The sequence below is a fragment of the Scylla paramamosain genome, chromosome 17 (genome assembly GCF_035594125.1).
Source record: "Scylla paramamosain isolate STU-SP2022 chromosome 17, ASM3559412v1, whole genome shotgun sequence".
In the NCBI taxonomy this organism is placed as follows: Eukaryota; Metazoa; Arthropoda; class Malacostraca; order Decapoda; family Portunidae; genus Scylla; species Scylla paramamosain.
Genome location: NC_087167.1, coordinates 15072501 through 15097500, shown reverse-complemented (window position 1 = coordinate 15097500; position 25000 = coordinate 15072501). Strand labels below are relative to the sequence as shown.

Sequence of the window (25000 nt, the reverse complement as noted above, 5' to 3'; positions counted from 1 at the left end):
CTCTATCATTTATAGCACGAGAACAGGCTGTGTTAAACCAAGGTTTGGAAGGTTTAGGTCGAGAGAAAGAGTGAGGAATGTATGCCTCCATAACAAACACAATCACCTCTGCTATGCGCTCAGCACACAGAGACGGGTCTCTGACACGGAAACAGTAGTCATTCCAAGGAAAATCAGCATAATAGCTTCTCAGGTCCCCCCAATTAGTAGAGGCAAAACGAAAGAGGCACCTCCGCTTTGGGGTATCCTGAGGATGGATTGGAGCGATAGGACAAGATGCAGATATGAGATTGTGATCGGAGGAGCCCAGCGGAGAAGATAGGGTGACAGCAGAAGGATCAGAGGATAGGAAAAGGTCAAGAATGTTGGGCGTATCTTCAAGATGGTCAGAAAAACAAGTAGGGTGCTGCACAACTTGCTCTAGGTCGTGGAGGATAGCAAAGGCTATTTCACCATGATGGTCAGTGAAGAGAGAGGATAACCAAAGTTGGTAATGAACAATGAAGTCTCCAAGAATGGAGATCTCTGCAAGAGGGAAGAGAGTTGGAATGTGCTCCACTTTGGAAAATAAGTAGTCTATTAATTTCTTATAGTCAGAGGAGTTAGGTGAGAGGTATAATGCACAGATAAATATAGTTTGAGAGTGACTCTTGCCATAGCCGGATGGTGGAAAATTCGGAAGATTCAAGAGCGTGGACAGGTTAAATCATTGCACACATAGATGCAACATCCAGCTTTGAATTGGAAATGAGAATAGAGAAAGTAGGAGGGAACAGAAAAGGGGGTACTCTCAGTTACTTCAAACACCTGCGTTTCAGTGAGGAAAAGATGATGAGGTTTAGTGGAGGAGAGGTGGTGTTCTACAGATTAAAAATTGAACCTAAGGCCGCGAATGTTACAGAAGTTGATGAGGAAGAAGTTGAGGGGGATGTAAAGACACTTAGGATCGATACTGGAAGAACAGTCCGACTTGGGAACATTTGTGGTCTCCTTCCCAAATGGAGACTCCGAGTCTGGTGTAGGAGTCGCCATATTTAATTTTACATTTTGAATGAAGGGTGTGTGTGTGTAATTAGGTACATGTAGTTTTGTGTGAAGGAAGAAAGTTGTCCTTAGAGGGCAGGCTGTGACTGCCCCCTTGCTTTGTGAGACACGAAGGGAAACGTTCAGTGAAGTCACAGCAGGGTTATTGATGAGTTCACAGCCCCCCTTGTCCCAATGCTTCATACCTCACTGGGAGTAATTATCTTTTCGGCAGTTGTCTACATTCTCCTTCTGAATCGACTTTTGCAATCTCATTACTTACTTATCTGCTCATGTTAACAACATATAACCATATCTATACTTGATTTGAGGATAAAGACAGTTTCATATGCGAAAACCTTAACATCGTATGAAGCGATAGGGAAGACCAGAGGAAACAGTCGCTGGGGCCAGAAACAAGGGAACTACTAGGAGGGGGTAAGTGCAATGTGATGTTCCAGCGAAGGGTAGAAAAGGACAGGGCACAGCCATTTCGTAAACATGTGACAAGACAAAGAGAGGCGAGACAAGGAGATGGAAGAAAAGGTAGGGATGCCGAGGAATAATTTGTTGCGCAGATCGAAGACATGGCAGGACTGAAGGTAACACGTGACAGCAAGGCCTGACACACACACACACACACACACACACACACACACACACACACACACACACACACACACACACACACACACACAAATACATACAAACCAGACAGTCTCAGATGGGAAGAAGTGAAAAAACACAAAATTACGCAAAAAAAGATTTTCGTATTTAGTGAAAGAGTTATGCGTGACATGTATTGAGTTTTTGAAAGAAATTTAGATCTACTTCTTATATAAGGTGTCTTAGTATTTATATTGTGAGATTAAAAACTGACTGACATCGACATATTGACAAGGGATTTACCAATAGCCAATGTATGCATGTTAAACAACTTGCGTTCTCTGTTCCACGAATAGAGACAGAATGAGGATATACTGAAGTTTAGATCTATTGATACTAATTCAGTGAAAGGGATGTGATGAGGTGAATCGCACTAATGTAAAAACTAGTATTCCTTAAAAAAATACAGTATTTTGAAGAGAATGAAATATATCAAGAAAATATGCAACTTCAAAGGAACTAATTAAGCAATAGTTAGGAAGAAATTTCCATTAAAGATTCTTAGTAAAGCACGACTCAAGAATGTCCAGCGTGGGGAAGAGATGGCGAAGTGTCCGTAATGAAGAGGGATAGTTGTCTAAAAGATTGTATCTTGTTAAATAAAATATTGATGTTTTTTATTTAATTTTCATTATTTAATATTACCTAATTTTACTTACCCCATTTTAAGATATAATAGAAGGTTCTAAAGTTAGGTGTTATCCAAGATGCATGCTGGAGTTACGCAATTCTTGCTGAAGAGCTGTATAAATATGTGACCTTGAAAAAAATAGAACCCTGTCACTTTATTATTTGAGTAATGTAAAGCTGACCACATCTCTTTAAAACGAAATGTGATAAACATTCTGCACAACCCAATAGTCCACATCATTTCGTAAAGTCAGCAGGCACTCCAGTATCATAAAAGGACCTCCTGTTCAATACTTAACTACATTCAATCAGTGACACAGCAGACAGAGGTGGAGTGAATGAGTAACATCCTCGTGATTTGGGATGGACTCGACAACACGCAAATCTGGTTCCTACTGAATGCAAAACCTGCATCCACCACTTCCCTCCACTAATCACTCTGCCTGTCTGCCACCGCCTGCCGACAAAATTGGAGGTAACCTGATAGTCCTGACAGGGAGTAGGAAACAAAGGAATTCAGGGATATAGAGGGAAAGCAGCGGTTTATTTATTTATTTGTGTGTTGTGTGTGTGTGTCGGCGGAGACATGGACAAAATTAACATGAAAATTTATAGTAGGTTTTGTGCACAGGAGGAAATTGCGAAAAGCCAAAAAAGAAAAAAAAAATACGACTAATAGAAAAGGAGAGATTGTAAGGAAACAGTCATGTGAGAAGAGAAATAGCTTTCACTCAACGCATCCCCAAAAATATGACACGTTCAGGGCCACACATAGATGGGATATAGCTTATCAATTTGGACAATAATATAGCAAGAGAGAAACATAAATTTACCAGTTGAGTGACTCATTAAATTTTTGCGAAAAATGTTAAAAGAGGAGAGAGAGAGAGAGAGAAAAAAAAAAGAGGTAAGTACGTACAGTAGGGGAACTGTGAAAATGGTAGCGAGCCAGGAAATCCCACGAGAAGTCCCACCTGCTGCTCCCTTCCTGGCATGTGTGGAATTGGCTGGAGGGGCGGGAGGTGGTTTGTCGTATGCTAATAGTCCATTTAGTGACCAGCAGTGGGATGGGCTGTTCCAAAGAGAGAGAGAGAGAGAGAGAGAGAGAGAGAGAGAGAGAGAGAGAGAGAGAGAGAGAGAGAGAGAGAGACTATCAGATAATTAACCATCTAATGAATTAAAACCTGACTTGCATTCCACAGTTTATTTTTTCCTCCACTAATCGTCAAAATACATTAAATCCTTATATTTTTTTATGATAAACACTGTCATATAAGACAATACCTTATTCCCTCACACAGCAGTGTTCGCATATTCTAATATAAGAGATTCTCGCGCCTTACATTTTCAATACCGTCAGGGTGAAATTGCAAGTTTAATAAAATGGTAAAAGTGAGTACTTGATATGACGTTATGTGACTCACACGAACCTAGTGACCCCCCAAGACGGGAATATAGTTTACGTCAACAAGGTTCTCTCTCTCTCTCTCTCTCTCTCTCTCTCTCTCTCTCTCTCTCTCTCTCTCTCTCTCTCTCTCTCTCTCTCTCTCTCTCTCTCTCTCTCTCTCTCTCTCTCTCTCTCAGTACCTGCAGTGGAAGTTTTGTTACGTTCTTCGGTGTGATTCAGATTCAGATTCAGATTTATTTACATGCTCAGACTTTGTGATACAAAGTATGGAGCACAGCTCCTGCAATTATTTCAGATACAAACAAACACTAACAACTTATATAAATCAACTTTCTGTTACCTAAAAAAATTATAGGTAGCTTTTAAAAAAAGAGAAATGTTAGACAAAATATATTGACTTTTACTTTGCATTAATTGGATAAACTTATTCACTGTTGGGTTATTTCTATAATAATTTGGAATATATTTGTTTCTGAGCTCCACGATGTTATCATTAGGGCATGACAATAAAATATGATATTCATCTCCAACAACATTACATCTACATAAAGTACATAATCTTTCTTCCCTATCTATACTATCATATCTTCCTTTCACAACAGGTAGTCTATTGTTATTTGTTCTTATTTTAATCAAAGGCATTCTGATACTCTTTTTAAGTTTCAATAGGTAATCTTCTCTGCAATACAAGTCTTTATACATTCTATAACTCTTACAAAGTCCCTTTGTTGAAATATTTCTAAACCATGATGTTATCCAATGATCTTTAAGTTTGTTTTCAACTGCTTTCCTTAACCATTCTGGATTATTAGTTTGTTGATCCATCCAAATACCTGACATACCACAATTGTTAAGAATATTTCTTATATGGCAAATCCAAGGTGATGAATACATACCTGTGGAGTCTAAATGTAACAAACTTTTATACATAATCATGCTTAACTTAGTAGTTTTCCCTGTTATTAACCTTGACCAGTAGCCAATCATTCTAGTATTGATAACAATATCAATAGGATATTCCCCTAACTCCCCATATACAATATCAGTGCTTGTATATTTATGTACATGTAATACATGTTTTAAAAATGTCATGTGCAACTGCTTGATTTCTCTAATAATACAGTATCCCCAAATTTCACAAGCATAGGTCATAATTGGCATTACAATGGTGTTAAACAATTCAAGTTGCAGATCAACTGGTAGATCATGTTTGCGGCATTTTCCAATTAGTGAATACATAGCTCTTGTTGCTCTTTTCTTAAGGTCCAATTGACCATTTCTAAACCTACCATTATAATTGAATAAGACACCAAGATATTTGTATTCACCAATTGTATCTATAATTTCATCACTAAATACAAAATGAAAATTGTCATAATTAAGTCTTCCTCTGCTGAATACAACAATTTTTGTCTTATTTTTGTTTACCTCTAATTTCCATTTGTCACAATATAACTCCAATGCATTAAGAATATTCCTCATTTCCTCTTCCGAATTAGCTAGAACTACTGTGTCATCAGCATACATCATTATCAATAAATTCAATTGTAAATCAAGGTAGTTATCATCAAATAGTAAGTAATTACATCTGTTTTCTATTAAAGACTTTTCAATGTCATTTACATAAAGGGCAAATAATAATGGAGAAAGATTTTCACCTTGTCTTACTCCTCTATTACAAATAAAAGTGTCTGACTTGTTTCCATTAAACTTAACACATGATTTAATGGTCAAATACATATTTCTAATAACATTAAGGACTTTACCACCAATATTTTCCTTTACCATCTTATACCAGAGCCCCTCCCTCCAAACTGTGTCAAATGCCTTTCTATAATCAATAAAAAGGCAAAATAATTGTTTCTTCTTCCATAAAAACAGATCAATGATGTTCTTTAATAAAAATATGTGATCAAGAGTACTATAACCTTGCCTAAATCCAGCTTGATTTTCTTTTATAATATTATGACTATCAGAATAAGAAGTTAACCTGTCATTTAGCACAGATGTGAATACCTTACCTAAGCAACTTAACAAAGTTATACCCCTATAATTGTGTGGGTCATCAACATCACCTTTATTCTTATACAATGGGACAATAACCCCTATCAACCATTCTTTAGGTAAATATCCTGTATCCAAAATCCTATTAAAAAATTTAACATACAAATTAAGCATATTTTTTGTACTTTTAATATATTCATTAACAATATCATCATATCCAGGTGCCTTGTCATTCTTTAGTTTTCTAATAGCTTTCAACACTTCATGTTCTGTAATGGGCTCATTCAGTGTTTCCTCTTCCCCAGATTCAATTGTAGCACTTTCTAGTTCACTTAAATGCTTATCACTTTCACTAATTTCCTCTGATAGATTCTTAAAGTGTTGATGAAAATCTGCAAGTGTAAGTGTAGTTTTGCTTTTATTTCCATCATTTTCCTTTAATATTTTCCAATATGTTTTTGGATCTTTATTTCTGTTTGCTTTTAACTTAATCAACATATTTTCTTTTTCCTTATTGTGTACTCTTTTCAGTTCAGCTTTGTACTTCTTGCTTTTTTCTATCATATCTTTCTTATTATCCTCACTCCTCCTCAGATTATATTTATGTCTAGCTTTATGGTATGCTTTCCTTGTATACCAACAAATATTATCATATCCAGATAAACTTGCATTATTACTTTGCTTAACATAATTTTTCTTTTTCTTTGGTGGAAAAACCTTTACAGCTGCTCCTAATAAAATATTCTTTATTCTAGTACTTACATCTTCAATGTCCATAGAATCCATCTGCTCTATTAACTCTTTTACCTGATTTTCATCAATTTCTGCTATATAATCCTCTTCCTTAGATGCTCTCCACTTACTTGGTTGATTATAGTTACTCACAGGTGCTATATTGGCATTGTTAATAATTGCATACTCAATATTTACTTTAAGCTGTACATGAATACCACAATGAATATCTGAATACAATGGGTCATAGTCTAGCACTCTAAATTCATTTACATCTTTTAACAATGTTGGTGAACCTATAACATAATCCACAAGAGTGCCATGTGTAGTTGTGGGTCTCCCCACTCTGAGATCTCTATCTACTCTACCATTGAAAATACATACCTTATTATTACAACATATTGTCACCAAATTTCTCCCATAAGAATTCCTATCCTGTGTTACATCTTGGTTATACCTTGTTCCATCCACTCCCATTGCTTTAAGTATGTTTTGTACCTCAAATAGATCACCATTACCATCATCATCAACATCATCATCATCATCATCATCATCATCATCATCATCATGAAGTACATCTGGCAAAACATAATCCAACAGAGTTCCAGTATGTGAGTTAAAATCTCCACATAATAAATGTGAGTAATCATCACTTGTATAATCCAAAAGAAAATTATCAATTTCTTCAAAGTATTCCACACTTGCATATCTAGAATTAACTGGGGGAATGTATACCACACTGATAATCAAATCCTTATCTAACCTTAAACTTCTTTTATCTATTAAAATAGATATGAAAGCCTTACCCTCAGTCTTAATAGTCTTCCACTTCAGCTTAATATCCCTTTTAATAGCAAGCACTAAACCCCCTGATTTATATCTACTGAGTTCATGTCTGTTTTTGAATACTATATCAAATCCAAGGTTTTTCATACTGGGAACAATATTTATCATATCGACATCATCACATTTTGTTTCACTTATACATAATACATCATACATAACACACAAGTCCTTGAATTCCGTTGTGGTTAACTTTCCTTTCAATCCATTGACATTTAGTGTTAGTAAAGAGAGTTTTGAAATATTATTAAGATTAGTAATAGATTTAGTATGGGAGACAGTTGTTTGAATTTTAGCTTTTGTCTGTGCTCCATATTTGTCCTATGCGTTGTTACTTAGGGTCTTATTAATCATGTTGTCAAGTTTCAGCCTTTTCCAATCAGGCTGTAATATACCTGTTTTGAACAAATCATCTGGTGTATGAATTTCAACTGGCCTGTTTTTATCTGTGAGCCACACAAGTATTTTACCATCCCTAGTGGTAACACTTTTCACATTTGGCTGCTCCTTGACAATCTTGAACATTGCAACTCGCATGGGTGTAAGATCTTCATTCACGAATACTTTCCTCTGTTTCTTTTTAAGTTCAGCTCTTTTCTTCAGCATTTCATTTCTTTTCTTCCTATGGCAGAACCTTACAATTACCGGTCTGCTTCTATTAGATGCTTGAGGTTTCCCGAGTCGTGTGTGTGTGTGTGTGTGTGTGTGTGTGTATGTATGCACGCGCGTGGGAAGAAATAAAACTCAGAGAAGAACAAAAGCAAAACAAGAGAGCTAGGAAATGCGTTATAATAATGCGAAAATGCTGATCAGAATAGCAATTGTTCGATTGTTTCCACCAACAGTGCCTCTTCCTTCCCCTCCTTCCCACACACACACACACACACACACACATGATGTCTCACAAGTTTTTCATTTATCCACCTGCAGAAACGTAAGAACAGGTTATTTCAGTCTAAAGATGTTCTATACAACACATTTTTTTTTTTTTTTTCAGCGCTGACATTTTGCGATGTGGTGGTTGGCGGTGTGCTGACTGTGGTGTTGCCGTATTGATTTCATTCACATGTATTGTGCATTATTATTGTAAAGAATGGTATCTGTGGTATTCAAATTACACAAGGCAACTAAAGCCTGCTGTGGGTGTGTGATTTTGCTTCCCATATTTCAGCTTAGTCTGCAAGGCGAAATTCTCAACAAGACAAAAATATTTCAGGCTCATGACCGTCTGACCTCTGATCATTTTATAATACATAAATTACAAGATTACATCTTGTGATGGTGAATACATCATAAGTTATTTCATAAGATACACCTTTCCTAAACTGTTCAGGTAACCCTCTCATGCACATGACCATTTCCTATATCAGTCTGTACTTAAATGTGCATTATTTTGTCCACCGTTGTACAAGTTTAGTCTGATCGCTGTAAACATCGTTGTCAAATGTTATGCGCCTTACCATTTTTCTTTCTTTACCTGTGTTCACTTTCCAACCTTCCACTACATCGTTACATCCTTTGCTATTTTATGTCATTATTTTCATACTTACTGCTCTCCTGCAAGTGCCACTTGTACGCATGTTACCCTCAGGAAGCTCGGTATACTGAACTTACTCGGCATTCCCTAACTCTCATTGTGTAAACTTCACTAATACGAGAGTTGACCAACACCTTCATTCTTCCTTCTCCTTTATGTCACAGTAACTCCTTCAAGGGCGGAGTGTCAGAACTAGATTGGCCATATCGTTTACATTGATAATAGTATATCTTTAAACAACAATTACTTATAATGATGTATATTTTTAATAGACTGATGAAGAAATATAGTACAGATAGAGACGTGCAGATGTGTCTTGTTATGTGTTCTCCACTCTGATTATACGAGTGTATGCGTGACCTCGTTAGGATCACGTGGAGCTTTTATGACATCCTTTTATCAGCTCACATGTTTCAGTGGTGTGTGTGTGTGTGCGCGCGTCCATACCTGTTTGTCTCTTTTTCTGTCAGCCATACCCTCTACTAGTCACTCAATGGACTCTAAACTTAGAACGAACTACTCTCTCCCCACCAGCCAATCCCGCGCATCGAGGAGGGAGGGCGTCTGCAGTGATCCCACCACGCTTCTCTGAACACCACGCACATTTCCCTCTGCACTTTTTTTTTTTTATGACTTCTTGTGTGATTATAAGAAAACGTTAATGAAAACCACGTGCACTAAGAAATGGTATTTTCATCCCCGCCCAACCTCATACACGCGTTTGAAAAAAATAAATAAATAATAGAAATAAATTAAGTAAACGAGAGCTGGTGATAAACATAAACATTATAACACTACTTTAGTACGTACGGGCGGCTACTTAAGGTAACATCAATTAATTATTTCACACAAATTGTTTTGAAATAAGAATATTCATTACTTGGTGAGATAAATAGATGAAAAATATGAACAGGTAAATGTACTGACTTGAACCTATAATATATATATATATATATATATATATATATATATATATATATATATATATATATATATATATATATATATATATATATATATATATATATATATATATATATATATATATATATATATTGTAAGATACCAGTCATTAGCACTATTTTACTCCGCATCAGATGGAGAAAAAACCTTGTCAAGTAACGACTTAATTCTAGAAAAAAAAAAAAAAGTCATTGCAAAGTACCAGCGACGTAATGCTGTTGTTCCTGATACGAGGCAAGCACTGTTGAAAACAAGCTGTTCATTTCTTCCTTTACCCACAACAGCCAATGGGAGGCAGCCAAGCGTCATGACGTCACGGAAGTCAGCTGATCTATCATGTATGAGGCTTCGAAGCAATTACTACATACCGTTTTAATGCCTGTGTACTTCATCCTCCGTCTCGCCGTACTGTAATGATATAAAGTAAGCACATAAGGTAGATTTATGTTGTGACTAAGGCATGATAATACTCTGATTTTTTTTTTTTTTTTTTTTTACTCATGCGGTAACCAGGCAGCTGTGCATGGTGATTCAGAAACCAAAGTTCGAAGTTTACAGGAGAGAGGAAACCGGAACCGCACCGTGCCAATGTGTGAGTGGCCGGAATGGAAGGAAGGTGCAGTGTGAGGATTGTTCTTCTCTCCTGTAATTCAACTACTTCATTTGTGTAAGCATTTATTTATACCATTGTATTTGTGTGTTGTGGTGCAGTATTTGTGCAATTCTCGGGATAGAATGAATTATTGGCATGCATAAGTCGCGAGGGTGTGCGATGTCCTGTTCCGTAAATCGTCGCAGTGAATTATTAAATATGGTCATTAACACAGGCGACGCGACGAAGGTGACGCTAACGATGCAGAGGCGACGTGGATGAGGTGACGCTGACGATGCAGAGGCGACGTGGCTGAGAGACGCTGGCGATGCCGAGGACGCGTGGCTGAAGTGACGCTGACGATGCAGAGGCGACGTGGCAAAGTTGACGCTGACTAAGAATAGGCGACGTAGCGAAGTTGACGCTGACGATGCAGAGGCGACGGACGGGACAGAACATCTAGAAGAGAACTGGTGGGTAAGTGAAGTAACTATTGTTATATTAATATGCTGACTTGGCATTAGTGATCATTTGGAAGTAGGTGAGTGATAATTGTCACGTTTACATATTCGACCGAGTCCAAGGCTACCTGATTGTGTGGAGGGAAGGGAGCGGTTGGTGAGAGGGAGTGGGCGCGTACAGTAGCTCCTAAAACTATATTAAAGGAGAGGTCTAGGCAGTTATCTGGAGTCCTTTCTTAAGGGGAAGTCCAGGGTGGGGGGGCGAATCCAACCGGTTAGGTTAAGTTAGGTAAGGAAAAGATAGCCGAGAAATTTCTTCATTTGTCAAAACATGGCGTCTCATCCTTAGACGTTTTCATGAATATTAAATTTGCCCTAATTTGGCTTCCCCTCCATAAAACCTCGCTCTCCGCGGAGTTATGTGACGAGTTATTGTAAATTTTCACCTTCCGTTTATGAAGTAAAACATACAATTGTCTATTGGGCATCAGCTGGGTGTCATGGTTGGCCGAGATCTGCATGTCTCAGAATTAAGGAATACGATATTGCATCTATAAGTATGCCTCACAGACGCCTTATTCTACGTATATGCGCGTTATTTAATATGTCACCGTAATGCTGAGTTTTAATCCTAAATAAATGAATTTTTTGCTGCTTTCTCCTTACAATAAATAAATAAATAAATAAATAAATAATCCGCATTCCCACATGTCCCTCAAGTTTCTTTGGGTTGGAGGGAAGAGGGTACTTCTCCCCCACTTTATATTTGTATTATGTGTATCTAAAGATATATACGAAAGAATGGATAAGAATAGACCAGTAATAATGCCGGCAAAGGATTCTAGATAATTACCGAGATGTACATTCTGATACCACGAGCGATATTATTTGACACGTCTGGCGAGTATGGTGGCAACTGTTGGTAGCTCTGCACACTAGGGATGGTTGCCGTATATTATGACCTGGCAAGTTTGAGACTTTAGTATCGTGCATAATACTGTATTATTTAGTCGTATGTGATCAGGCTATAGAGTTCATATTGTTCATTATGTCACCCTTCCGTGCGACACTAAGAAAAGCCTTGGAAGCTACTTTGCGTGAGTGCACAACAGAAAGAGCTACTACACCAATTGGCTGGCTAAGAGCAAAAAAGTAAATGCATGCAACAACAACTTAGAATATGTTGTAGGAAGCTTTCATAATAGGCGGTTCCGGCGCTCAGGTCCAAAGCAAGAAGGGTATTGCTTCTTAGTAAATCAGCATGCCAGACACATCCTGCCGCTTGAATTTCGTTGAATTATTATTATTATTTATATATATATATAAATCTCAATGAAAATGGTATCTCAGGAATCCTGCGTTGAAGTATGTAAGCTTCATTTACAGAGTTAGTCTTTCAAAAAAAAAAAAAAAAAAAGGCGCGGGGCAGGTCATACATTATGTACACTGGCACATCATAAACATTGAATTATACATAAAGGTTTTGCACGTACTGTGATGCTTGGGTTGAGGAGAGATTAGGGGATGTGTGGTTGTCTGCGTTTGTGCCAGAGTGTCTGCTTACCTCTCTCACTGCGTGCCAAAAATAAACTGCGAGCGGCGCAATGCCTGCCTGTGTGACATTATTTGGGCGCCCTTTTAAAAATTCTCGGGTAAACATAATATTTGGAGCATCTCACCTAGGACGGGATCCAATTAGCGTCTCGTCCCCTGAGTTACATGAGTACAGAATCTGAGGAGAGATAACGGTGCCCTGAGCTGGAGCACCGTTATCGTGGTGTCTAACTAACCCCCATTACGTCTCTTCCACCTCTACTCCACGCTTCCTTTATTAACACCACCTTTATTACCACCACATCCTCCAAGACTCCGTTGATAATATCCGCTTCCTCTCCCTTTCACCATCACCGTCGCCTTCCATTCATTACACCCCACCTCACACCTCACCCACTCTTCCTACTTATTTCTCTGTTTACTTTCCATTCTCCCATTCCTCCCTTATATATATTCACAAATTCCTGCTTTCCTCCTTAAACCTCTTCCCTTCCTTTCCACTCTCTTCCTTCCATCCTCCATCACACCTTGACTGCTTCCTCCTCTTCCACCTCTGCCTCTCTGGGTCGCCGCCTTCCCCTCCCACGTGACCCGTCCCCTCACCCTCAAGGGACGGCAGAGAGGGCACTTGCACTAAATTGACTCGAGTCTCTTTAAAGGAGAGAGAGAGAGAGAGAGAGAGAGAGAGAGAGAGAGAGAGAGAGAGAGAGAGAGAGAGAGAGAGAGAGAGAGAGAGAGAGAGAGAGAGAGAGAGAGAGAGAGAGAGAGAGAGAGAGAGAGAGAGAGAGTGGGGGGGGAATGGGGGACGGCGGGGGCGAGGGAAACACACACACACACGCGCACACACACACACGCATAAACAGACAAACAAACAGATTTACAGACATGGAAAGACCATATTAAGTGTATGTGTGTTATTCCTTGTTAATTTTCTCGAGACTAAATGTCACGTTGATTTTCAATTCCTCCAGATTAAAATCTCTTTTAATAAACCTCGTAATAGAAAACGCGAGTTTAGAAACTTGTCATTTGTCTGTGATTGAACTAACACTAAACTCGTTAACAAGTTTCCTGGGAAGTCTGGGTATAACTTACGGACTAGAGACAATTATGGTACAAAGGTGGTTTTTTTTTTTTTTTCATATCTTCTTTACATCTTTCGGCTTTATCCTTGATACTGATAATAGTCCAACGTAATGCGTTAATGCGTTCGTGTCTTAATGGCTAAAGCAATTTCCAAGTAACTCGTCACTCAGTCAGCATAAGCTTATCAGCATCAGCTTAACAAATATTTGCATATCAATCAAGAGTTAATGCTAATCTGTCATATATAATATTTGCATACAACGTTTTTTTTTTTTTTTCTATAATTGGTCGTCTATTGTATTGTTATGCGATTAATATATATATATATATATATATATATATATATATATATATATATATATATATATATATATAATTTGAACATCCTTATGTATTGTAATAGAACATGATTAATGAAACCATATACATTACATTTCAACCAATGTGCGCACAACTTGGTAATGTTACGATGTTTCTGCTTTAAAGGAAAAACCTCGAGCGGCGTCTATAAAATTACTCCCGAATCCGAGTGAAGCTCCAGCCGCGTAAAATTCGAAGCGACTCGCTTTCGGGTGGTAAAGTCGAAGTACCGTGTGTGTGTATGCTTGTATAGATGAATATAATCCATAAATTCACTGCTTTTATAATGAACTAATTTATTTTGTAGTGATCCCGTACTCATTAACATAAGATAGAGGCGTTACTCTTCATTTCAATCAGACTTTTCCCTTCAATTATTTCCTCTTGAGAAGACGAGCATTTGGACAGCTTCAGTCACGCATTCAGGAAGCCACTATTTATTCAGTAGTGTGCAGGCGACAGTCCTTTTAAAAGATATGCGAGCCCTCCTAAGCAACAGCAACACGCTACGACGGAGATGCAGCGCTAAAGGTTATCACTTTTTTGGTGGCCGTCTCAAAAACGTGGCAAGTGTTTAAGCTGCCATCTAAATACTTTTTTTTTTTCTCTATGAAATGATAGTAACCAACAACCACAAGAAAACGTCATGCGTTTATCCATGAAGATAGAATTATGAAGTTGTGTGCGTGCGAGTTAGTAACTGAACGAGTGAATAAGAAAGAAATAGTGAAAGAATCGGTAAAAACGTGCATCATTAAAGAGAACCAGACACTGTCAACTGAACAGTCAGTCAGACAGTGATACCGTAACAACAAGCGACACACATAAATAACGGGGCGGTATTTTACTTTTTTTTTTTTTTTTTTTTGTAGTTGCCATCCAATACCATTCATCGGTCAATAGCTTGTAACAAAGTTTAGATTGCTCGTCTTTTACGCGTTTCTTTTCTTTTACATGCTTTTTTCAACTAGTTTTTAATCAGCTTGATTACTTTTTTTTTAATGGAATTGCGTTAGATTAAAGTATACAGGTCGCTGGAAGTATTGGTGTTTTGCCGGGACAAATTAAGCGAGACCTACCAGAGGTTCTAAGTTAACCTCAACACGAACTTTTCCCAACCTCGTGCAGCTTCCATTTCGATGCCGGCCATTGCCAAGGTGAGAGAAATCTTGTTTCTCTACGATTTGCATTTGCATTTGGTAAGGAAGTTATTTTTCATCGTAGATTTTGTCATACTTTATTTATATTATTATTATTATTATCATTATCATTATTATTTTTTATTTATTTATTTTTCTGTTTTCACTGACCTACAGACCATGAGCGATGATGAAGGGTAAGGAAGCACGCTGCATAGCCGGACTGCATGTCTGACGATCCTCTCCCAACTAGTGCTGGTACTACTGGCTGCTGCCCACTTCAAGGTATGATGCTTCTACATCTACCAGTATCTAAAGCCAAACATTACCGAGTGCCTAAAACAATGTGCCGGGTTTCCTGTGCACATGCCACATCAATGCAAGGAATTATTACGTTTTGGTCACGCAATGATTTATTTATTTTTTTTTTTTTTTTCCACATAGAATTTAACACGCCACAATGTGACTAGGTTACACAGATGGAGGAAGCAAATGGGATACAATGTTACATTACACGTTTGCTTCATCCATCAACCGGTATGTGACGTGTCTGTTACATTATGGGCATTTTGAATAAGTACTGTATCAATCTGCGTTTTGGAAATTTCCCTTGGAGTGGGAATATAGCGAATGCTTGATGGCACCTCGAAAAAAAAAAAAAATTTTATATATATATATATATATATATATATATATATATATATATATATATATATATATATATATATATATATATATATATATATATATATATATATATATATATATATATATATATATATATATATATATATATATATATATATATATATATATATATATATATATATATATTAAAAATGTCTATTATGGTTCGGTTAGGTAACTACATACAATTTAGTAATTTAATCAAAATGGCCATTTAGGACAGTCACTATGGACCCTCCCTCCCAAAACTTGTTAAAATCTAACACGATGTTATCAGTTATCAACATATACTCCATGATTTAGGTAAGAAGCACGGTGTTTGCGTAGTGGATGCCCGCTAAACAAACACTAAAATGCCAGTACGCCCTTGGCACGCAAATCTTTATCCCAAATTCCCAAACTTCCCTATCAACAAAATTAACAGAAGCCTAATACGGATTTATGCAGAATCGAAACCCTGAGTACTTCAAGGATTAAATTTGCAAAAAATTTGTTAGCACAGATACCAGTCAGCAAACGAAAATAAAGAATGGATTTGGGTCAATTTGGAGTTTGTTAAACAAATGAATGCCATTACGCCACAATTTCTTTCGGTATACTTTGTAATATGATTGATTTCACCCATCACTTTTGTAGCAAAGACATTGCTTGCTACATTGGAAAAAAAAATCGTCAAAATTAAGCCGTACGCGATATTATTTATAAACACCTGAAAGTGACTCAGCAACCCCAAGAAAATTGTTTGCAATATCTTGATGATGATGACTGATGATGACGGTTGTTTTTTGACATGACAGAACCGCTGAAAATAGCATTTTTAAATTGAAAAAAATAAATAAATAATAAATAAATAAATAAATAAAAATTTACCTTGAATTGGGTTAGAGATGTGCTAAAAACTAGGAAGGAATTCGTCTACTGATGATGACAGTACGTGCCACGGTGGTATCTGTCAGTTCACGGAGTTATACCTTAACAAAAGGCTCGATGAAATTGTAGCGTCGGGGTGACGCGGACCAGGCTAGGAGCGTCAGGCGGTAGCATGTGGCGAAGGCGTGGAGTGGGTGGTGTAGCAGATTGGTTCTGCTGTCGGTGCTATATTAAAATGAAATTTGTAGCTCCCAGGCTTGCTCTCTCTAAAGTGGAAGTGAATAATATACCTGCATTGTTCAGAAATGTCTATTTACAAGATGAAGGACAAGCAAGAGTGGTTTCGTGACCCGCCTTCTACTTGTTACGAACCTCGACAAGAATGCCATTATCCAACGAGGATGTGAGGAAATCCGCTGGAGAAAATGATGGAAAAAGCAACATTGGGGGGGACGGCATTTTTTTTTTTTTTTTTCATTTCTTGAAACATTTAACGAAATCTTAAATCTGCGTCATGTAACTGATATACTGATATGATCTTTCAGATTGAGCATCAAATCCCCTTCAAGGGAATTTTTCTGTGGCTGAGTGGCATAAATTCGCTCAAAAACCTAAAATGCCTTTGATCTTTTTTGCAAGTAAATATTCAGTAGCAACACACTTTGTTCCAAACCGACGGGATGCTGCAAAAAGATAATTAAATAATTGAGAGACAACGGACCCTTTATTATGGCAGCAGGAAAAATCCCCCCACCTCCATACTTTCGGTTACAAGGAGGGGCCGGGCCCCATCCTCATTTCTGAATCCCATGATCTTATTACCTTCCTTGGATCCCTTGCACACAGGGCACATATTCTTTTACCAGAGACCCTTTCAGTTAGAAGTTCGTCCTAATTTGTGCAGTCTATCCAAGAATGCTTATTTCTTTCTGCTCTGCAAGTACTTCTTGTATGTGTATCGTTGTTCGGTTAATAAATCATCAGTGCTGCACCTTTTTTTAAACTTGCATAGTTTGACCTCATTTGGAAATAACTCCTCTCCCCAGCACACAAATCTTATTATTCCCAGCACACAAATCTTGCTATTGAGCGAGAATTATTTCCTAATAAGCGTTTTTTGGATACTACACAAATTGTGCCGACGCGGTCTCACTCCTGGAAGGTCTCGCTTGACAAAAGTACGGATGTCTTTATTCTTTCCTAGCAGATGACTCAAGAAAGGTGGATAAATTTAATCCAGTCAACGACCCCATTTGTAAGGTAACAATAACAGAGCAAATAAAGTAATGTTTTATGTAGAAGATTTTTCGGCGGGAAACTGAACGACAAAAGAAGGGTTACGGTGAAGAAATATGGCAGCACACGCTTAAAAAAAAAAATAAATAAAGGGGGAGGGACAAGGACGTTTGAAAGGATTCTACACTCTACTCCTGGGTCCATACACTTAATCCTCAAATATCCATAGCATCTATATGTCGTGTAATCAATTTCTCTCTCATCCAAGCCAAAAAAAATCCTCTTAATAGAATTAAGTTTCATCTGTCACAATATACCAATGCCTATTCGTTAACTATAGTGATCAAGCACAAGTTGTCAGCACCCTCCCACGTCTATACACGACATTCAGACCTCAGCCAACACTGCTGCACTCGTCACCAAACCTGCCATTTTGAATACATCGAATCACTGGCCCGAAGTTCCAGTCTCGCCATTTCCACTCTAAAAATTCCTCATCCGACCTACTTCGCTTCGTCACAGCTATTAAAGAGCGATTATGTGCAATATTTAGGTCAGGATTGCCTTTCGCTATCAAACTAATGGTGGTTCCTGGATCTGCAGCCTGCACTGTTCCCAAGAGTAACACAAAAAGTTCATGTATATATTTGTATGCGTGTGTGTATGTATTCATATCTTTGGAAGCCTGAAGTAGTTCAGTGGATGACGTACATTTCTCAACAGTAATACAAGATAAGTTACCATCTGTGTTGCCCAGCCACGGATCTTTTACGTGCACCGATGACTTCTTACATGAGACATCACCGTAAGAAATTAATAAAATAGAATAAAAACGCTCATCTATACTAAAAGAGAATTTGTACGTCACTCGGAAATATATCTTGTTACTAAAATGGATGGATGGTGGTGGTAGCAGTATATATATACTACTACTAGCTGATTGATACCCTCTTTTAGAGAGGTAGTATCCAAGATTAGCCATCATTACCAATCATGATTCATCCCAGTTTCCCTTGAGTATAGCTGTCATCTTCAGGGTGCATCATAAAACAGGTGATTGTGGGAATGGAGCAGGAAGATTTGGGTAGTATCCAAGATTAGCTAGCCATCATTACTAATTATGATTCATCCCAGTTTCCCTTTGAGTATAGCGGTCATCTTCAGAGTGCATCATAAAACAGGTGATTGTGGGAATGGAGCAGGAAGAGTTGGAAAAAAAGTTTGAGGATTAGGGCAGAGTATTAATTGTAAGTTGTACAGGAGGAAGTGAGTGTATGTGTGTATGTGAAGGTGATGAGGTACAATGTAAAGTATTTGTGTGCAACATATAGAGAGAGACAGATGCAGATGAATATGCATGGAGGTTAATAAGGTAAATAAAAAGGCTCTAAACACACAACATAGCATCACAACACAGACACACCCTAAGAAATGGAGTAACTGTGATAGGAGATAAATGCTAGGGAGGGAAACTGCCACAGATGGAATAATTTGAGCATATGGAGTGCCTGGAGGGAGTGGAAGTGAAGGATATCTGAATGATGCATGTGAGAGTGGCACAGTGATTGGAAGTTCTTGCCTGAAAATTAGGGATACACGCATATACAATAAATGGAGATGGTGGACAGAAATCACTGATGGGCTGGCATGAGAAGGGGAGATGACTGGGTATGGGGAGATGGCTGGGTATGAATACATTAAGAGGGGGATCAGGTGGCGGCAGATGTGAAGGTAAGAACGTGTGGTTTGAAGTTCAGTATATATATAAAGTTAGATTTGCAAATTAGATGGGAGGAACATTGGAAAGGGAAGGAAACAAATAGAACGAGAGGTGTGAAGTGGTGATCAAAGTAAAGAAAGGAAATGTCGAAAGAATGAATGACGTGGAAAGGGAGAATCCTCAGTATTGTAAGAGAGATGAGAAAAGAAGGGTGATGCATGGCAGTATTAAGTGAGGCAATTTCTTACGGAGAAGGAGAAAAGAAAAGAAATACCACCGCTAGTTGAAAAGAAGGGAGACACGTACGTAGGGTATTGGAAGGGTTTGCAAGGAATAGAGAAGAAACAAAATGTGTCAAAACAATAAATGACGTTTGCGAGAGTGAGAGGGGGAAGGAAAATGTCTAAAGGAATATGTTTACTGAAAGAAAGTAATTAGTTTGAAGAGAATTAATGAATATTGGAGTTTAATTGGCTGAAAAAAGAATGAGTGTTTAAAATAATAATTGCTATAAAGTGTGGGTTTAGTATTTGCCATGAATAAAACAAAATTCATGAACCGAGGCTATACCACTCAATGATGAAAGTAACGGTGCCACATCACAAACCAAGCTGTGAAGAGTGTAATGATGCAACCAACGTACGGCCGTGAATAATTCGCTGAGTACTTCATGTATTAATTAGTGATTGTTTCATTTTTGTTTGCAAAAATTATATATTAATTGGTGATTGTCTCATTTTGGTGATTGTCTCATTTTTGTTTCATTTTTGTTTGCAAAAATTATCAAGTACTACAAATATGAAAACTGGGGAAATGGAAACTTAATCACAGGTGTCGATGTGTTTGAAGTGGAATGAAACAAGCTTCCGTGAATTACCCAAGGTTCCTCAAAATCAAATAATACTCGTTACACCCTCGACACGTCGTCTAAAGTAATCAGATAAGCAATAAATTAAATACAAGCCATTTTGCATCTGATCTGCTTTGAAATATCTGCTTTATTAGCTTTAATTCTACCATCAAGTGTGTCAGCGCTCTGCTGCATGATGGTTGTCACGATGCATTAGTTACGGTGTATTATACCAGGATGATAAAAGTTAATTCTGCTCGCCCTCTTAACGACAGTCATTGTTGTATGCAGTAATTGAAAACACTGTCTCCACACACACCCTTGCAAACACACCCTGCTTCAATTGCAACTAAACACCGACATGCATCAGCGCTATTTCCTATCCCAGCTTCCAGGGATGAACGGTCATTGATCTGCTCACGCTGACATCAAACAGACAAGAGTAAGGGCCTCATCCTGCTCATTGGAAACGCACGCCACGGAGACGAGTCTCATGTGTCAACTCAACTTCCCGAGGGTTCACTGCGCGAGGCATCAGAGCGATTTGCATCATCCTGTCCTTCCTGGTAATTATGATATGCCGAGATTTTTTTTATTATACTATAGACATGCACAATTATGACAAACACCAGATTACAGGAAATGATATCTAAGATGTGAGTTAAGTGCAGCTCGGTTTCGCTCAAAGGTCTGAAAAGGGTTGGGGGGGAGAGAGAGAGAGGAGGTAGCATTCATTCTATCTACAAAACTTAGGATACTAAAAAAAAAAATATACAGTGGCACATAGTAGGAAGGTGTTCATGTCATTTCCAACCTGGGCAGTGCTGCTAGTGACATGAACACCTGCCTGCTATGTGCCACCGTGTATATATATATATATATATATATATATATATATATATATATATATATATATATATATATATATATATATATATATATATATATATATATATATATATATATATATATATATATATATATATAAGCAATGTAGGTAATTTACATTTATAATGTAAATGTTAAAAAAATTAACAAAGTGACCTTTTTAGACCTGTAGTTTATGTATTGATGTTTAAATTTAGAGAGAGAGAGAGAGAGAGAGAGAGAGAGAGAGAGAGAGAGAGAGAGAGAGAGAGAGAGAGAGAGAGAGAGAGAGAGAGAGAGAGAGAGAGAGAGAGAGAGAGACTCCACAGTCACATCTGCTCGTATATTACCAGTGATGGTGACATCATCGGAGAAGCGAGAGACATCAACCGAGGAGAGGGAAACACCCCCACCAAGCAGGGAATATACCGCCAGGAGCGCCAACGAAGGGAGTGAGACGGAGACTCTGCTCCGGCCCCAGCAGCACCGTCCTCAGTAAGGCAGCTAGCAGATAAACGAGTCACCCCACGCACGTCACTGGCGAAAAGAGAGGGCTGCACAAAGTGGGCAACACAACCCTGGAGGCTGAAACGAGGCAATCCACCAAGGCTGCAACAGCAGCGGCGGCAGCAGCGGCAAGGACACACTGCGGAACAGTGTACGAGGGTGTGTGAATACTGCCAAGGCTGTTTTCACTCCTCTCTGATTGTCACTTCAGGTTCGCCGACGAAAGACAACAGGAATTGGTGCAGGCAGTAGTAAGGCAGAGCAGCCAGGAGACCTTGCTTGACTTGCGTAGTGTGGCTAGGCAATTGACGTGGCCCGGAGTCCCCAAACCTTCCCTGGTTTCTCCCCACGGACCCATGGCCTTCCGGTCTTCCTGGCCCCCACACCACACCTGCCTTCACTATGGCGGTGCGCCGCACCACATGCCGCCCAATAGTGAGCCGACAATAGTGTCAGCTAATGTGAGAGGGTTTCACACAAACATTGGTGAACTTAAACATAGTGTTTTAACCAGACACAGGGCAGACATTGTGTTCGTGTGTGAAACCTTCGTGTGTGAAACCTTCCTGGACGACGATGTGCCACAGACCTATGCCCGCGTACGAGGATACTCTCCCTGGCTGAGGAAAGACCCAATCCACGCAAGGAGACATTGGACACTTGGACATTGAGGGCGCATTTGACCGGGTGTGGCACGCATCCCTGGTCAACAAACTCTGTGCTGCAGGCGTAATGAATGACACGCACCTGAGGGTGAGACTGTTGGAGGCCGTGAGTGTGAGGTGCAGGCACCTGAGGGTGAGACTGTTGGAGGCCGTGAGTGTGAGGTGCAGCCCGCCAAAGCAGATGTCCCCTCAGGGGAGCTACCTCGGCCCCCCTGCTGTGGAACCTGTATATAAATAACCTGCAGCACCACCTCCCCAGCGCCAGGGCTTACGCGAATGATTTCACGCTGACCCACAGCTTCGCCACGAGAGAGGAAGCCACTGCTGTGTTCCGGCTCAGCAACACCCTGAACCGCATCACAGCTTGGGGTAGAGCGTGGCAGGTGAGATTAGCGCCGCATAAAACCAAGATGCTCGCCGTCTCCAGGTCGAGGCCAGCTCGGTGTCTCGACTTCACCGGAGAGATGGTAACGCCGCAGACGAAGTGGAGGACCTTCAGGATCCACATCAAGCAGCTTGCCAGAGAGGCCTCGGGAAAGCCGGCCCCTCTGAGGAGGACATCGTGGCTTCTGGACGGCAAGGGTCTAGAGGTGCTTTATAAAGCACAAGTTAGATCCTCGTTGGAGTTCGCGAGCCTGGCGTGGGGTGGTGTGGCCCGCAAACACCTCGCCCTCCTGCACAATGTAGAGGAGAGGGCGGCGCGGCTCATGAGATCATGACAACCACGCCGGCCACGAGTCACGCCTCCACATCCTTCAATATCGGCGGGACGTGGCGAGAATCACCGTCATTTATAAGGTGAATGTGTGTCGCGTGAGTCATCTACAGGAGCTGCGACATTCACCCCTCCAGGCTCAAGTGAACACCCGAGCGGTCACCCGCGCCCCCGAGGAACTCCTGCAACCCCGTTGTAGAATATGGCACCACAAACGTTAGTTGGTGGAACAAGATATTTTAGCCACATAGTTTGGGTTTTTAGATAGTTATTGTAATCCAGTATAAAAAAAGAGAGGGAGAGGACGGTAGGAAGCATAGAAGTGTGCTCCGTGTTTAACGATTATGTTCTTATGTTCTGTGACACCTTATGTTCTGTGACACCAGCAACATTGAAAACGTGCCTTCTTAGGTGACTAAATTATACAAAGCGTGTGTGTGTAAGGTTTTTTTTTTTTTTTGCCTACGCTTAGAGCTCCTTTTTGCCAGAAAACAAGGAAAATAGTGTGAAGTATATATATATTATATACAGTAAAATCCCTCTCATCCGGCATTCGAGTATCCGGCACATTTTTCCCTGAGCCTTAAAATCAATAAAAATCAATGTACTCAAAATCGATAAAAATTCCCGCACGAGGCCGCCACCAGAGCGCACTGCTTCGCGCCATCCGCGGCCCACTACACTGTGTTTACTCAGTGACTCAGTCCCGCGTGTGCACTGTTTTATCGCCTGACGCCTTCATCATGCCTAAAGTTGTAGAAAAGAGGAAGCGTGTTGTGCTTACACAAGCAGCTGATAAGATGCGTGATTGAGTGTAGGGTGGTGATTGTGGACATAATTTCACTTCTATTCAAGTATCCGGCAATATTCAAGAATCCGGCATGTCGGCGGTCCCGTTGATGCCGGATAAGAGGGATTTTTTACTCTTTAAGCTTGTCCCGCCGCCGTCTCACGAACCTCAGAGTTGCCAAGCGCGCATTTCTCTTCCTAAGCTGACAAGTTCTTTTAAAAACTCTTTACTCGATAATCTTTACTCGGTAACTGCTAACCCTTCTTAATCTACATTACAGATCGCGTAATGAAGTGGAGTACATCAATGGGGATAGCCAGTGAAAACAGTGAGCGGAAGTAGACGACTTGGCGGTCTGTGACAGCGAGTGACCTTCAAACGACCCAAGCTGGCAGCATACCAACATTCCTTACTCGGATAAACCCCCCCACCGCCATCTACCAGCACCCATGGCTGGCAGTGGATGCCCCACAACCCCTCTGTTGAATACCCTGGTGCCCCCTACCCGCGCTAAGCACTCCCCATCATATGTCACCACGGAGCGCACGGTGACTGTCCTCTCAAATCAAACAAACATCGGCGACCTCACCCACAGCTTTATCCTGAGGCACAGCGGGGGCATCGTTGTAGCCACGGAGACTTGGCTAAACGATGAGAAGGATCCATGGCCTACACCCACTGGATCTGGAGGGACAGGCCTGAGCGAACTGGTGGCGGCGTCGCTGTATGCTTCAGTGAGGGGATGCAGGCTCAGACGTTGCAAGTGGAGATGCCAGCGGTGATGGAGGTACTGTTCTTCAGAATAGTGATGATGGCACGGGATTAATGTTGTGCGCCGTGTACCACCGCCCTGTGCCCAATGAAGAAATCTTCACAGACAACATGGACGGCCTGCTGATGGGCTGCTGCTCGCAAGTCCTCATCGTGGGCGACCTGAACCACCACCTGGAGCGCCTCTCAACTGCAGGGCCTGACGAACAGATAGGGTAACTTTATGAAGGAAAATTGAAATATATTACTTATTGAAATATATTATACTTAAATGAAATAAACAATTTTGCTACAGACATGGTCTTATTTAGAGCAGTAGTATTA

General features: G+C 39.7%; 1 protein-coding gene and 1 long non-coding RNA gene across 13 annotated transcripts in view; one reads left to right on the top strand and one right to left on the bottom strand.

The window, feature by feature from the left end:
* Nucleotides 1-24325, top strand: part of LOC135108507 (uncharacterized) — a 180679-nt gene extending 156354 nt beyond the window's left edge. The window contains exons 3-8 of one of the 6 annotated variants that reach the window (XR_010272316.1): nucleotides 10091-10473; nucleotides 10634-10875; nucleotides 15176-15283; nucleotides 20750-20927; nucleotides 21582-23331; nucleotides 24186-24325. This is a non-coding gene — a long non-coding RNA (uncharacterized LOC135108507). Of the gene's footprint in view, nucleotides 1-10090; nucleotides 10474-10633; nucleotides 10876-15175; nucleotides 15284-15442; nucleotides 15536-20749; nucleotides 20928-21581; nucleotides 23492-24185 lie in introns of those variants that run through there. The other 5 variants (XR_010272317.1, XR_010272315.1, XR_010272318.1 and 2 more) reach the window with 5 other exon arrangements.
* LOC135108505 (uncharacterized) overlaps nucleotides 24131-25000 on the bottom strand; it is a 10086-nt gene continuing 9216 nt past the window's right edge. For all 7 annotated transcript variants that reach the window (XR_010272313.1, XR_010272312.1, XM_064019596.1 and 4 more), the window contains one exon: nucleotides 24131-24875. Coding sequence is in view for 5 of the 7 variants with exons in the window: in XM_064019596.1 (XP_063875666.1) it covers nucleotides 24863-24875 (13 nt within the window). In the remaining 2 variants the exon portion in view is untranslated. The remainder of the gene's footprint in view (nucleotides 24876-25000) is intronic.